This window comes from Acartia tonsa, chromosome 1, assembly GCF_053477335.1.
Source record: "Acartia tonsa isolate MP-2025a chromosome 1, ASM5347733v1, whole genome shotgun sequence".
Taxonomy (NCBI): domain Eukaryota; kingdom Metazoa; phylum Arthropoda; class Copepoda; order Calanoida; family Acartiidae; genus Acartia; species Acartia tonsa.
In genome coordinates this window covers 31,825,888-31,841,550 of record NC_137260.1, presented here as the reverse complement: position 1 = coordinate 31,841,550, position 15,663 = coordinate 31,825,888, and the positions used below count along the sequence as shown (strand labels likewise).

Genomic DNA, 15,663 nt, shown 5'->3' with positions numbered 1-15,663 from the left:
AAAAAATATTAGAATTAATAATATGATGTATTAACTTTGCATAATTAGCAATAAAAAAATGAAAATTAAGTGTCTATGTAATAAACTGATAATCTGCCACGTTTTCCTGATAATAATTTTTCTCTTCAAAGTCATAAATTTTTAAATCCTAAAATAATTTTCATCAAATAGCAAACGGATAAAGTTAGATCTGACAAGTATAATCAAGAATAGAAAAGTCTAAAAGCAAGCACAGCCTAACATGATAGTTCTGCTCACAAAGGCCTAGAAATTTCTATGCTTGTTGCTGCGTGCATTCATGCAGTTTGATTGTGTATAAAACGAACGAACATGAGCGGCTTATAACTCGAACGAGGTAAACAATAAAATTGTACGCGGCAAAAGAGCATTTTTACGGCTTTTAGTAAGTTAGGCATTTTAAAATCAATATTTTTTATTTTGAGTATTCAATAACATTCGAAATCTAATAATTTTTTTGCATTTGGATTGAAATTAACTCAAGTTTTTGTATTTATTAAAATACAAAAATATATTTAGTGTATTAGATTTTTGTATTTTCAAAATTGCTGAATAAATATTTTAATTTTACAAAAGTCCTTTCAACGATTGAAAAACGACATTTCAGAAATTGAGAAGTTGCAACTTTTATTTTTAAAACTTAATTATTAATAATAAAACGACGAATTTGGTTTTGATATATCTAGATTATTTTGTATTTAAAATTAACTTTGTAAAATTTGAAATAATTAATATTTTGAGAAAATAATGATTGCGTCATGTCGATTTAGAAAGTGACATAACAAATGTATCAGTCTATCATATAATTCAATGCCATGCTCAGCTTGTACCGCCTCACTCAGCTAATTTAATAAAGGGGAGGTGAATTATGGTTCGGGGGGTGTCAAATATAATAAACACCGTCCACACTAGTTATTGAAGAGAAGAGAGAGAAACAAAACAGACTACACTGCACAGTAGTGAGATGTGTGTCTGTGCGTGTGATCAGAGAAGTGCAATTTAAAAGCTGTAATTAGCTAACAGTTACATAAAATTCTAGCTCCACTTAATCATTGCTACATAAGTGATAACTATGAAACTTAGTAATCTGAAGTGTAATAATAAAATACATCTTACTTAAGCTCATATTGTATCAATTAATGTGACAGTTAATCTTTATTTAATTGCAAATAAATATGTCGTTTTAAGTTAAGAAAATGTTTAAGTGCTTTTAGATATTAGAGTATAATTAGGATTTTTTGAAAGTAAAATCTTAGGCTGATATTTGAATGTTTGAAATTATTTCCAATATTTTATTTTTTTTTGTGATTGTTTGAATATTTTGAATAGGTAATGCATGACACATAAGCTAAAATCCTTGACTCAATTATATATAACCCTATACAATTGTTCTTATCTATTATTTGTTTAGTTTTTGTTTAAACAAGGCTATTGGTTTTAATACTCTATTTTTTTTATAGTCAGTCTTTAATATTATTATGACTATTGTCTTTATAATTATTATTTCTTTGATAAAATGTTTATATATGTAAGTCATGTAATTTACGCTTTATTTACTTAGTTAATATTTAACTTTTTTAATTCTATTTTTTAGGTACGTAGGTAAATTAAATATATTTTTTTCGAGGCTTTTATAAATATTATTTTATACATGAGTAGTTTTAAAATAGGACAAATAATCTTGTCTTTTTAAAGAACAACCAGATCGTTAAGGTATTTAAAATACGTTCTACCCCAATTGAGTTAATTTATTTCAGAAGCACAAACAAATATTAAAATGGGAGAAACAGATTGGGCAGAAGAAATTGAGGATGATAATGATAATCTTCCCCCCACAAGGGAGGAGATCAAAGGGAACACTAAGATTGTGACAGAGTACTCTATGAAAGGAGAAAAGAAGGTGAAGACTGTGAGAACGTACAAGATTGAGAAGAAGACGGTACCAAGGGCTATTGCACAGAGAAAGTCATGGGCTAAGTTTGGCTCCTCCGCATCTGATAAGCCAGGTAGGAAAATTTTAACTTAAATGAATTCTCTTGATAAAAAGTATCATTGTCAATTACTAATAGTTATAATAATAACCCATCTCTCTTGATTTTCTGATTTTTTTTCTGATATATTCTATTTTATTTTATCTCTTTTGACACATTTAAAGCATGACTAAACCAATATTATAATTTGCTTTCACCTTTGTATATCTTGTTTGTAGGCCCAAACTCCTCAACAACAGTTGTGTCTGAAGAGATCATGATGCAATTTATTACTGGTAAGGACGAGCCTGCCACTGAAGAACAGTCTGAGCTGGACAAACTGAAGGCCAGTGTGAAGGGTAATGTCAAGTGTAGAATCTGTAAGATGGACCATTGGACCAAGGAGTGCCCGTACAAAGATGATCTTGGTGCTATTAAGGTAAAAGAAACGGTTTCAAGCATTTTTTAGGAGATTTTAGGCGATCTTGGTATTCGTTTAAATTGAATCGAAGATAAATGTACAATAAATGTACAGATTTTTTATCCAGACGACTACCGGCCCCAAGTGTCGGAGACCCATGTTTACAAAGAATCAATACAAAATCGGGATAGGTCCTCGCTTTGGGTAAAGCTACATATTTTTCATGCCCCCTCCATTCTTTTAATCTAATTATACCTTGGAAACCAATGCTTCGTGGCTTTTAACAGGATTTAAAATACTAGATACTAACCTAACTAGGCACGGTGCCTTATATTTATACTTTATCTGAAAAATAACTCAAGTTAATTGTGATGTACATTAATCTATGTATACAAATTTAAATAATAACGTTACCATTTTTATTTGCACCGTCAGAAATTAATTATAAAAATGTAACATCTCTGAATTCCAGGAGAGCTTGGCTGCTTTGGACAAGGAGAATGGCCTACCCGGAGAGGATGCACAAGCCGCTGCTTCTCTTGCTTCTGCACCATCCGCCGGAGGCAAGTACGTCCCACCATCCAGACGTGGCCCTGACGGGGCTCCCCGACCCGGCATGACCGACTCCAGAATGCCCGACAGACGGCGGGACGACGCCGCTGCTGTGAGAGTCAGCAACCTGCCAGAGATGACCCAGGACCAGGATATCAAGGATCTCTTCAGTAGTGTCGGTCCTGTTGCTAGAATTTTCTTGGCCAAGGACAAGATTGATGGCAAATGTAAGGGCTTTGCTTTTGTGAACTACATGCATGTCCAGCACGCTGAAGAGGCCATCAGGACCCTCAACCAGCACAGATACAACCATCTTATCCTGAATGTTGAGTGGGCAAAGCCATCCGGTGATCGTTGAACAAATTGTCAGTAAAGTTCTGTGAGCTTCTTTTTTTGTAGTGTGATGAACGTTTCACGATCGTGGAGAATATATTTCAGTGTTTGAATTAGCAGAGATTGGTTTTTCCATTCTTGTTCAAAATTTACTTTTTGTTAAGTTTGGGAAAGCATCAACTTAATGAAGTGAATTGATCTCATTGTTCTTTGTCAAATGATATAAAACTGTGATATTAAAATATTCAGACAAAGTTAATTACTGCCAATCTAATTCTGACTTTTATACCCCAATGATCATGTCTCCCATTTCTTTTTAATATCCAACTTTTTCCTTTCAGAATAAAAAATGGAACTCTGCACTACTATACACAACATTCCAGATAGAAACTAACTGTATTTATATTTTGTGAATAACCTATTTAATAATTTTGATACAATGGATCATGAAGAATTAGTGGAGGAGCTTGCTAATATTGATAAACTTACAACACAAGAACGACTTAGGCTAGCAAAGTAAGTGAAAAAAAAGCAAAAAAAGTACGCAGTTTAGATCTTAACTTAAAGCAATAACAATAAAAAAAAATTTTAAAGATAAAGCAATGTAGTTAGGCCTTATCAGGCAATGAAAAAAGTATTTAACAGATTATCAAATAATAGATAGGTAATATATTTGCTTTCAGTAAAAATTTAAGTCATACTTAGCGAATGTTACTTCGTAATTGCAATAGGTATCTTATATATTTCATAATTTCTACCATTATTATTTTGAATACGAGATCTTTCGAGCCATAAACGCATATCAAACTTACCACTAAATATAACAAAACGATATTTTTATAGAAAAAGACGAGGTCAACAATTAAAAAGATGGGCACAAAGAGAACGAGAATATGCGCTCAAACGCAAAGCGGCGGGGCTTTCCCAAGACCAAGTAAGATTACTTTAATAATATTTTATTAAAACCATGCCTAAAGAACCATTGAAAAAATATTAATAAATAACATGGAATAATAACATAACATAAGATTGCTTTGCTATTCATATAATCATGTTGAAGTGCAAATAACATTGTGTTTATTGTTATGATCGTATGTTTTCTTTATTATTTTTTATACAGAAAATCAGTTACCTATACCCTTCTAAAAACGATGAGCTTTAATACGCTTTAAAAATATTCCTTAATTGCATTTTATTAATCTTTAGAAACATTTATAAATAGTAAATATTATGTCCTAGGGTCTTTTTTTTCCAGGACTTAAAAACGGACAAAGTTACCTTTATCGACTCGATAATGTTGATGGAGGCCGCCGCCCGCAACGACATTGAAGAGGTGCGGCGGCTGTTGAACCTCGGCGTGAGCCCTGACAGCCACAATGAGGACGGGCTGACCGCTCTGCACCAGTGCTGCATTGATGATAGTGAGGAAATGATGACGGTAAATGTATTTTTATATTATTTTATTTTTAATTCGGAAACTTGGAAACTTAACTTGAATTGAACGTAGACCAAAAATGAACACTTAAATAAAAGACAATTTCTTAGTATAGGGTAGCACAGGTTAATTAAACGTCAGGGGAGTCCCGCAGGGTTTTTAGCTAATCGTAGTTACTAAAAAGACATTTATAGATTTTGAATTAAAGTGGGTTCTGTGATCCATTGGTTCGAGTGAATTTACTACAAAAATTATTAAATACATGTATTCATCAAATAGTTTTAGTTTTCATATTTTAAAGTTAAGGGTCTAGTCTGATAATATTAGTACCTAATGTTTTAAAATGTACAAACTTATATTTTTATACAATGCATTAAATTACTTACCTACTATACTTTGGGATGTCACTTGTAGATGTAGAATGCATTATAAGAGGGACGGATGATCTTGAAAATAAATTGATGTATATTTAATTTTAGAATAAAAAGTTTGATGAATTCAATCGATCATTGCCTCTTAAAAAGGTTACTTTCATGAAAAGAATTTATTCAAAAGTTTTAAAAGTAATATAAATAGTCTTTATTTTTACTATGTAACTTTGAAAATATCATTAGCTGCGCCTCTTGTCCTCTGGGAACATCTCTTCATTTTAAAGTGATCAAATTCTTCCTGGGACTCGTAAAAAATCTTTCCAGGACGTACACCTCAACTGAAATTGAGAATTCGTGCAGATTTTAACTGACCGGCATCAAATTCTATTTACTTAGCAGTTTTAGGTATAGGTTTTTTGACAGTACGTACAATTATAATTTTTTTCATCTTACTATTTAGTCCTTTCCATGGCATTGCAGACTTTCTTCCATTAAAAAAGTGTCACTTTGCTTGCATGACACACTAGCTAGGTACCTTCCTCACGAAAACCAGGGATAGAGATATTGCACTAAAACAAAAAGTATTTTTACTGCAAAAAAAGCAGAGCCACTTTTTGCTTTATATAAAATATTACAAAAGCAAAAATCTATGTTTTTTACTAGGTAATAGTTTTGAGTGGCGAAAATTTTCTTCCATTTTCTTGCAAGTGTTATATTCTTCCCATGATAAAAACATTTGTGTGGGCCAAAATATTATTGTTAGGCTTCACTAAATAGCATGACGTAGACAACTTCAATTAAATTAACAAGGATCAAAATATTCATCTGTATTCTTGTGATCAAAATATAAAAAAAATCTTGTTCAAGTTGCCTTGATAATTCTAAAACAGCTTAACATTAAAAGGAGTATTTATTCTTAACCGAAAGATGAATTACACAAGAATCCAATACTCTTGTGAGTTGGGTTACATAATAGGGGAGGTATTTTGAAAATATGTTATCAGTTTAGATAGTTTGCTTGAAAAAAAATGAGCGTAAAATGACTGATGTTAGGTTCCTTTTACCCATAAAAAATAATTAACAGTTAAAACAAACTTTTGAAAATGTGTAAGAATCATTGTATGTTATGTATTTTCTTCATATTTTATTGTTTTGACATCATCCTTGTACTAAATTGATAAGAATTGCATGCTTAGTAATGTGTCCTTAAAACAATATTTATTGCTTGATCATAATAATAATTTGGATATGATTTCCCTCTTATAATGTTTTTACCATTAAATTATTACTCACCAATATAAAGAGTATTTGCTCTAAATTACGAAGTATTGTTAACACAAATTTAAATACCTTGATTTAAAATTATTGTTCAAGTAATGAATGACATAATGATTTTGATCCACTTATTTTGACATGATAGACTTTTCTTATTAATTTAAATAGTTATCCCTCTGCCGATTATTCTTAAATAGATAAAATGATGATTATGTAGGTTCAATTCAGACATCTTAAATTTAAAAAATAGTCAAAAATAGTTCTAATTTCCCTGTGTTATCCTTTTATGAATGTTTTCATCTTTGTTCTATAATAATTGAGTGCACCTTTTGTTATTCTTATTATACCTATCAAAAACATGTTATTATTGTTTTCAGTACATACAAAACATAGTCTCGTCTGATATTAACATCATTAAGTGCTCTCATGATTTTATTGCCAATTAATTTTGTGCACCTGTTTTACTGTTGTTTTTAGAGAATTAGTTGTTTTTAGTAACCTTATCTTGGACCATAAAATTGTATGCTATTGCGTAGTATCTTCAAACTACGGTTGTTCTCAATTGTAACTTGACATAAAAAAGTTTGCGTTTATGATACATTTTTTGATTCCTTATTTTCAACTTGGGTTACCTTTATCTAACAAATGTTTGTCTGTTCTGTTCTAAAGTTTTACAAATGTGGCTTACGAGTAAAATAATATTTAGTAACAGGCTAAATGGTTTTAAAAATAATCCATTTCACAATCCAATCCCCAAATATTTTTTTATTCTTTTACTCAGAACTTATGTCTATTTTTTTTATTAAATACCATGCTTAGCATTATCTATCAGGAATTAAACAATTTTGATATTTACGCTTCATTTATCCTTTTAATTATCCTTGTTATATCATATTTTCAGTATTTTATGTTACTCTTCAACAAAAACATATTTTACTATCGACACTTTTGCACTTCTATAAACAAAAAATAATAAAAACAAAATAGAATTAATATTAAAGCTGCTTTAAATAATTTTGCAATTTTTACGTCGTTTCTACTGTCTTTGTAAAATGAAAAATTAATTTGACTTTCATGTGAATTTATTCTTTAACATCTGCAAAAATAATTTTAAAGTTATTGTGTGCAAATTTTTTCTTTGTCTTTTAATGTTTTATAAATTGCAAAACCCTTTTAGAACTTACCATAAGATATACTAGCTTTACTAGGAAAAATAAAGTTTTATTTCATAGTATCAACTGCAATTAAAAGTATTTCAGTTATTTGAAAACATTTTTGTATTATGAAGAATAGATTGTTTAATTTGAATAGCATAACATAAGTACACATTTTTTAAACAGAAAGAATAAACTTACAGGAAGCTTATTATGAAAGTAATAGAAAGATAAACTACTTTTAAAATAATTGCTGATTTTTAGACATCTTAACTACTTTGCAAAGTAAGAATTTTTAGAATTTCTTTAATCTGTTTTAATTTAGAATCTATAAATTGGGGTGTAACAAATCAATAATCATCTACAATTTAACTTTGTTCGATTTTTCTTGATATATTACTAAATGGTTTTATACGTCCATGCTTGTCCACTTATTCTTATCTATCTAACAAAATATATAGCCAAGTATAAAAAAAACTTAAATTATCATTTAAAATGCACTTAGAAGTATCATTGTGTAAAAATACATAGTTATAATTAAAATAAAATATCTAGATCATTTAACTACAAATTATAAAGATTGAAAACTCTAGTCTTCTCGAAATTTATCTTTTTACCTAAACCATGGGAACCAGGCACAAAGGGATAAGTTATTAGGAATACAAATTGGTATTTAGTAATTTTACACCAGACATATGTAAAAGATTTTCAATAGTAAACACATATCTCATAAAAATAGAATTTTTTTAAAGTTATCATTTCAAAATAAAAGATTGGTGTCTTAAATCACAAGAATACCATGTAACCTTAGTATTTCTTAGATTAATAAATGACACAAAAATATTTGGTTAAAATGCTTGTTTGGTGAAAATAAATACATTTAAAACAAGAGAATTATATTTAGAAAATAAATGGTAAGTTAAAATTCTTTTAATAAACTATACGCTAGTGAATAAAGGTTCCATAGAAAAATTGTACCAGAATATCTTAGATTTAAATGATGAAACTTTTTAAATCGGGTTGAAATTCTTTAGTTTTTAAGCCTACTCTCCTTTAATTGTGTATATTTACATTTTATGACCGTTTAATTTACGAGATATCGAGGCATATCATTTTTTCCTGCTGGGAGTTATTTTATTTTTCTCTCATGGTAGGGATATGCTTTTTAGAAAAGGGCGTGATCTTCATTCATAATTATTAACACATCATACTACACACAAACATACATATACACACACACTCAAACGCATGCACTCAAACACATAACCACTTAATAGCTCTACCCCTTTGTGTGTGAATTTTACGCTAAGTTATTTACGCAAGGACGTATTTTTTAGAATAAGCGAAGCAAAATTTTATAAAATATCAGGGCTTTTAAGGTAAGACAAAGGAAGGTAATTACAATTTTTTTTTCATTAAAATTATTGATTGAAAAGTTCGGACATATGAAGAAATACCACCATTTAAATCCAAAGTTTTGTGATCAACGAATGAGAGAACGTGTTTATATAGTTTGGTTACAAGTTTTATTTATTACAAGCTAACGAAGAATTCTATAGGAATTAACATTTCCATATGCTAAACGTTCTTACCATTGCAAAATGTTTTGACTGAAGGATAAAGTAAACGGAAGAGTAGCTGCTACAAAATGCATAAACGCCTACATAAAATATGTTTAAGAACATATATTAGCCGTTGTTAACAACATATTTAACCCTCTCGTTTATTTTCATTAGTCACTCTTTTAAGGTGGAAACATTGTTTCAGAAGCACAGCATCTATTTATTTATACCTATACTTTCGTTCATTTTTATTTATTTTATTGATATTCAATGTAATTTTCTTTTAAATTCACATACAACGCATGACTCAATAACCACGTATACCAATTTGTTAACCTAATATTTGTACAAATTTTTGATGGAATTAATGTTTAAAGATTATTTAGTAGGTACACCATTTCTACTCATACTTTCGTTCTTGTTTAAGTAGCATATTATACACATACAACATAAAGGAAATTAGTTTTAATTACAATGGTTATTTCTTACGCATATTTATGTTTTGTAAAAAATCTTGTAAACATATGTCCTTTAAATAATAATAAGGAAATTGTTGGCTTCTTAAACATTAATGTTTGTGTCCCTAGCATCTATGAGCTTTGTTTCCGAAGATTGAAAATAATAGCCTAAAACCACCATTGGACATATGCGAAGCTTTTCTAAAATGAGTAGTTATAAAGCTTTAAACCTTCTTTATATATTACTTCTATTCTTTTTATTTATTATTGTAGTAATGAATCCACTCAACAAGTTGTTCTTAAAACTTTTAGAGGCGCAGCTAATCATTAACTTGTTTTAATCAAAAGCACCTCTGGAAGACATGTGTTAAATCGATAATAATACAAAGTATCTAGGGATAAGTTTTAAATATGAACATTTACTAACATGTCTGAATATGGTCTCCTTCCCAACAAAACCATTTTCACTCTAATATATTGAGAAGAAAAAGATGAAAGAATAAAATAAATGAATATTTTCATAATATGTAGATTTTTAAAGTCAACATAAACCATTTCTTATGAACTGCTCCTATAACATTTTATTAGTTAGTATAGAAATGCAGCATACTACATAATTCTAAATTAGTGGGAACACATTATTTTTACCAATACTAACGTAATTGATAATATAAACAAACATATTTTATGCAGGTTCTATGATTGAGCCAATTAATTCATTTGAAATTGCCAAAAATTAAATATTTTGTTTGTGTAGAGTTGGCATAAAATTGTTTAGATGTAACTGAAGGAAAGTGGGTAAGAATGGGGGAAATAAGGGAAGAGGGTTGTGGGGAAATTTTCACTTTGAATTGTTTGTCAGAATAGCATTCACTAAAGAGCCCTTGATAATTGAGTTCTATCAAAATTATTACATACATACAATTTTAGTAAAGTGTACTCTTTAAGTACCGTTTTTTCAGGTATTGGTCGAGTACGGTGCCAACGTAAATGCGGCAGATTCCGAACAATGGACGCCATTACATGCAGCCGCAACCTGCGGACACTTACATCTAGTCAAATTTTTAATAGGTAAGCTTGCATAGCAATTATATACAAATTACAGTTGTTGTGTTGGCTAAAATTTTCTGGAGTTAAAAAGCTATTAGAAGGAATTTTTTCCTACAAGCTTTACGCCCTGACATCAGATTGATAATTTAGCATGAAATGTTAGACCCGCATTCCTAATCGAAACTCGCTCATTATTGCCAACCCTGGCCCGGCAGGTGTTCTATATGAAGTTGAATAGACTATAACTAGCCATTTAACATTCAAACATTGAGATTGCTTGATTTTATTTGAACAATGTTTAGAAAATGGCGCGAACTTGTTGGCTGTGAACGGAGATGGCAACATGCCTTATGATATCTGCGAGGACGATGCCACGCTGTCGTTTATTGAAAATGAAATGGCAAAGAGAGGCGTCACACAGGTATTAAGCATTTTTAAATTATGAGAAAATGTTTTATTTTATTAATGGGTAAGGTAATTGACAATAAAACAAGTCTTCCAAAAATTACTGATCCAGAAGTTAGAGTTGTAGAAGTTTTAGCTTAAAAGTTGATGTAAAATGTGTTTGCTTTGAATGAAAATTTGGGATTTTTTTATTTTCTAAAATAGATCTTCAGTTTGTTCTTTTTGCTATTCCTCAAAAACTTTCTTGAAAATAATTTTTGTTTTGTAGGAATTAATAGACACAACCCGAGCTCGAACCGAAAATCAAATGTTGGACGACCTTGCCCAGCTTGCCATGAAGAATGCCGACCTTGAGTTCAGGTAAGTTTTTATTATTTTAAGGGTAGGATACTCACTCAATTGCCTGTTCTTTTTTAGACACGTGTCACGTAATTTTAAGCATATTACCTTACAAGTACTAACCCTCTTAGCAGTCTGAAAAAAGGAAGGGAATAAATGTTAATTGTTTATATTCAAAAAATTAATTGAGTGAAAAATTTACTTTGAAAGATGTTAGGTAATAGCAAATAAATATTATAAGGGGGGGGGGTTTAATGCAACCATCTCGTAATCAATGATTAAATGGCACTTAAAATTCGAATTTCGATCTGAAATTTTGCATGAATAATCCTTGGTAGGTCTATTTTCCTTAAATCCAACATTTGCCATTTTTTGGTATCTTAATAGCAAATTAGTCACGAAACCTATCTCCACATAATCCTTTTTGTCGCTCAGAAACCTTATCAAACGGTTCTAGCCGGTAGCTGTTGGCACTAGAAATTTTAAAAATGGTTATTGCTATCAATCAACATGAAATAAACCCATAGAGAAAATAATAAAAGAGAGAAATCGAGGTATTTGAAGGACTAAAATAGGCAGTGGGCCTAGAGGCCTATATTGAGCAATTGCCGCGCTGAATTTTTAATGTTATTCCACCACTTTTCAAAATGGGAATATCTTAAAATTAAATATAATTTCAAGACAATTATAGTTGCTGTTTGAAGCATAAATCTAATTTTTAAGGGATGATATAGAAATATTTTGAATTATCATCCATTCTGATGAAACCTAATGATAGAATATAAAATTATCATTATTAATTTTTCATGATATTGCTACTGACTTTAATCATAACACTCATTATCAGCTTATAAGATTTATATTGCAGTCTATCTAACTTATATTTTTTAATAAATAAACGTTTTTACAAATTTAATATGAACATTTGATTGTAAATTATAATAATCAGTTTTTCAGTGCCATCTAGCTTTGGATATAGAACTAGAATATCAAAGCGTTCATCAATTTTTATTTTGCCTGTATTTTTCTTGTTTTGGATTTTTGTCATTAAAGGGCCAAACCCTGAGGGGTAAATAACATCACTTGAAAATGTTAAAAATATTGTTAAAACGAGTATTGTCTGAGAAAGAACATAGATAGCATTACAGATTATTCACTTATTTAGATTATTCAGTTATGAAATTTTTTATTTGATATTTAGCCTTAGTTTTAATGTATGTCTTTGAAGTAGACAACTAGCGAACCTGGTGGCTGAGAGCTAAACTATTAATTTTTTATTAGTAAACATTTAAAAGTTTTATCATGTTAATTAGATTTAAATATTACATTTAGGCTAATTTGAAAAAAATAAATTTTTGATCATAAAAGGTGAACCCTCCTATTTTTAAACTAGGCGAAACATACTTTTCTGCTGTCCTAAGACCGTCCGCGGCTGTTTGTTTTTTAAGATTCTAAATCAAATTGTATTTTAAATATTTTCTTTAATTTTTTTAAAAACATAATAAATTACAGAAAAATAATAATAATTAATAAGATAAAATTTTTTTTATTTTTTTTTACATATATAGAATAGGTTATGATTAAGATGCAAAAAGCCGCGGACGGTTTAGATAAATAGCAGACAAATTATTTTAGTAGGGGGGAAGTAATATTTTACAATGAAATTGGGGTGAGTATTCATCCTCTTATCATTTTTCCTTATGAATAAACCAAAAATATGTTTTAAAAAGTTGATTCCTACGTAATTCATGATGAATTTGCCCTGAAAATAGCCAAAAAAACGGTTAAACGGCTGAGCCGCCAGCCGTTACTTTTCCAACTTTTTGTTGGATTTAGGGAAAATAGACCTACAAAGGTTTATTCATGAAAAATTTCAGATCGAAATTCGAATTCTAAGTTCCATTTAATCATTGATTACGAGATGGTTGCTTTAGCCCCCCCCCCCCCCCCTTTATTAATAAGACCAGTTAAAATTAACACAACATTTGTAAATTTTCTTTTGCTTTTCGTCAAAAACTTGCCCGAGTGTCAATTTTGAATGTCAACAAATAGCCACAAAATAATTTTGTACTCCGCTACTTTTCAATTTTATTTTTCTTTTGTTATTATTAAACTCTTTGGTCTATAGTCTTCATGTTTTATTGTATCGTATTACGACACGCATAATACATTACGTGTATTTAGGTTTTGTAACATATATACTGATAAATTCGTGAGAAAATATTTTTTTTTTGTAAGGTTTTTTTTATTTTTGACTGAGCAGTTTATATTTATTTGTGTTTTAGGGACGAGCATGGAGCAACCCCTCTGCATATAGCAGCTGCCAACGGCTACCAAAGCGTCCTAGAATTCCTTCTTGACCATCACTGTTCCACTGAAGTTGTGGACCACGACCTTTGGCAACCATTACACGCTGCCGCCTGTTGGGGCCACCTGGAGGCCGTGGAAATTCTTGCTCAAAACGGTGCTGATATCAGCGCCCTGACACGGGCAGGAGAAACGCCGTTTGATATAACGGAGGATCCGGACATTAAGGAACGTCTTGTTGAACTTGCTGAGCAACGGTTACGCCAGGCAGAGCCGCGCCTGCGGAAAGGGCGATCCTCATCGACAAGAACACATTCTATACGAAGAACATCATTGAGGGATAAGATGAAAACTACCAAGAAAGACGTGACAGAGGAGGGATTGATATACATGAAAACTGTTCAATCCTCCACACAGTCCAACGCTAGTCCCGAGGACGGCGGTCAGGATGATTATCAGCCCAGCCAAGATATTGTAGATGTCGGCGACGTCAAGTTAACACTAAATGGCGGGGGAAACAGTCCTAGTGGTGTATCATTACAGTCTAGTCCGGTGGCCGCACAAAATAGTCAACAAATGTCACGGCAACAGCAGCCGTTGCCTGTAAATTCAAATTCGGGCAGCGGTCATTCTTCAAAACCTATGGCGGTTGCAAAACCCGTCCAAATGGTGACACCGTTTAATAAATCACAAGATCCATCTATGCCGCCGTTACCGCCTTCGCGTTCGTCCCGTGCTTCGGCAGACAGAAAGCTGGTAAGCTCCCAGTCTGGCGATGATATGACCGGGTCGCCGCCGCGCAGTAATTGGTCTTCGACTGGATCGGGTAACGAACCAATCAACATTCATGTGTCGGTGACAATCAACCCGGGACCAGGTATTGGTCCTGTTGGGGGAGTTCCTAATCCACAGCATCCATCTGGAGGACAGAATCATGATCTAGGTGGACATCACAACAACCTTCAGCACCAGGTGCAAGGTCCTGGCATGCAGCATCAGCAGTATGTACATCCAGGTTCATACGTCACCAACACAGGCACATTAGCTGACCTGAAACGGTCTCGGTCACAAAGTCGTGTTTCTGGGGGCTCCAACAGCTCGAGCACTACATCACTGGCCGCGACAGCGGCTGTAGATCCAGTCAGCATGAAGCCACGGCCGGACTATCGCACAATGCAGCCAACTGGTAATAATAACCATCCGGGCGTAGGAAATCCAAATCATCACCAGAGACAAGAAGGTTCTTCAAGCAGTACTAGTCCATCAAGTAACAGGAAAAAATTTGCAGCCAGTAGTATTGAAGTGGTTGGACCGCCCGGAAAATCCGGGTGCTGTCTCATTTTGTAAATCTGTCTCAACATGATGTTGTCGTCCTTGTCTGGCTTTGATATGTTGTGTCTCTGTTAGTAGGTATATCTTCAGACATAAAGAATTTAGCCTCTTTTCAAAATATTTATTTTATAGGGGTAGCTACCTTCTCTAATGGAATTTGGAAAGGGTAAAGGGTAGTTTTTGTATAAAAAAAAACCTAATTTTGATGCTTACCTAATGACTTTATTTCTGAAAATAGTATAGTTCTTCCTCGAAGTTCTACCATAAAAGAGCGCAAATGTTTAGATTTTTTACCTTAGAACAAAAATAACCAATGTTACACAATCTTTGTACCATTCAATCACAAATATTACCTTCCTAAGATAATAGTTTAATATATTTATTTTGTAATTTGGTAAATTGAAGTGAAACATTATACCTATGTGGAACTTTTTTTCTTTATAGATTGTTAAGAATTTAAACTTGTTTTCAAGAAAAAAAAATCTGCTGCCAGATAAAAATCTACCAAATATTTATTAAGACTGATTTTAAATGAGCAAAAAAATTAGGCACAGCAAAAGACATTTTTGTTTTTTAACAATTTCAAAGCTTTGACATTGTTTTATTGCTTCAGAGCTTTTATTTTATTAAACCCATAACTTATTCATTATAATATTTATTTGTATTTAGAAGTAATTAAAT

The 15,663-nt window shown here is 31.4% G+C and overlaps 2 protein-coding genes across 7 annotated transcripts; both read left to right on the top strand.

Annotated features, from left to right (window-relative positions):
- The first annotated feature begins 804 nt into the window (after positions 1–804).
- Positions 805–3,810, top strand: LOC145329900 (eukaryotic translation initiation factor 3 subunit G-1-like). Its single transcript, XM_080174356.1, has 3 exons — positions 805–2,024; positions 2,228–2,427; positions 2,882–3,810. Exons 1-3 carry the CDS (start codon positions 1,796–1,798, stop codon positions 3,317–3,319), a joined length of 867 nt encoding a protein of 288 aa, XP_080030482.1. The 5' UTR covers positions 805–1,795; the 3' UTR covers positions 3,320–3,810.
- On the top strand, positions 3,670–15,663 carry LOC145329877 (protein phosphatase 1 regulatory subunit 16A-like). Of its 6 annotated transcripts, none has more exons than XR_013883171.1 (8): positions 3,670–3,810; positions 4,138–4,228; positions 4,550–4,732; positions 10,512–10,620; positions 10,902–11,020; positions 11,273–11,364; positions 13,629–15,056; positions 15,268–15,663. XR_013883171.1 is itself a non-coding variant. In XM_080174329.1 (7 exons), exons 1-7 carry the CDS (start codon positions 3,734–3,736, stop codon positions 14,995–14,997), a joined length of 2,040 nt encoding a protein of 679 aa, XP_080030455.1. In that variant the 5' UTR covers positions 3,670–3,733; the 3' UTR covers positions 14,998–15,663. The 6 variants fall into 6 exon arrangements, 1 of the variants encoding a protein (XP_080030455.1); XR_013883165.1 differs by having other exon boundaries at positions 15,221–15,663; XR_013883170.1 differs by having other exon boundaries at positions 13,629–15,060; positions 15,282–15,663.

Coding starts and splice junctions, on each gene's coding strand:
- LOC145329900 (XM_080174356.1), top strand. CDS start 1,796: ATGGGAGAAACAGATTGGGCAGAAGAAATTGAGGATGATAATGATAAT. Junction 2,025..2,227: donor CTCCGCATCTGATAAGCCAG/GTAGGAAAATTT, acceptor TCTTGTTTGTAG/GCCCAAACTCCTCAACAACA. Junction 2,428..2,881: donor ATGATCTTGGTGCTATTAAG/GTAAAAGAAACG, acceptor TCTGAATTCCAG/GAGAGCTTGGCTGCTTTGGA.
- LOC145329877 (XM_080174329.1), top strand. CDS start 3,734: ATGGATCATGAAGAATTAGTGGAGGAGCTTGCTAATATTGATAAACTT. Junction 4,229..4,549: donor CGGGGCTTTCCCAAGACCAA/GTAAGATTACTT, acceptor TTTTTTTTCCAG/GACTTAAAAACGGACAAAGT. Junction 11,365..13,628: donor AATGCCGACCTTGAGTTCAG/GTAAGTTTTTAT, acceptor TTTGTGTTTTAG/GGACGAGCATGGAGCAACCC.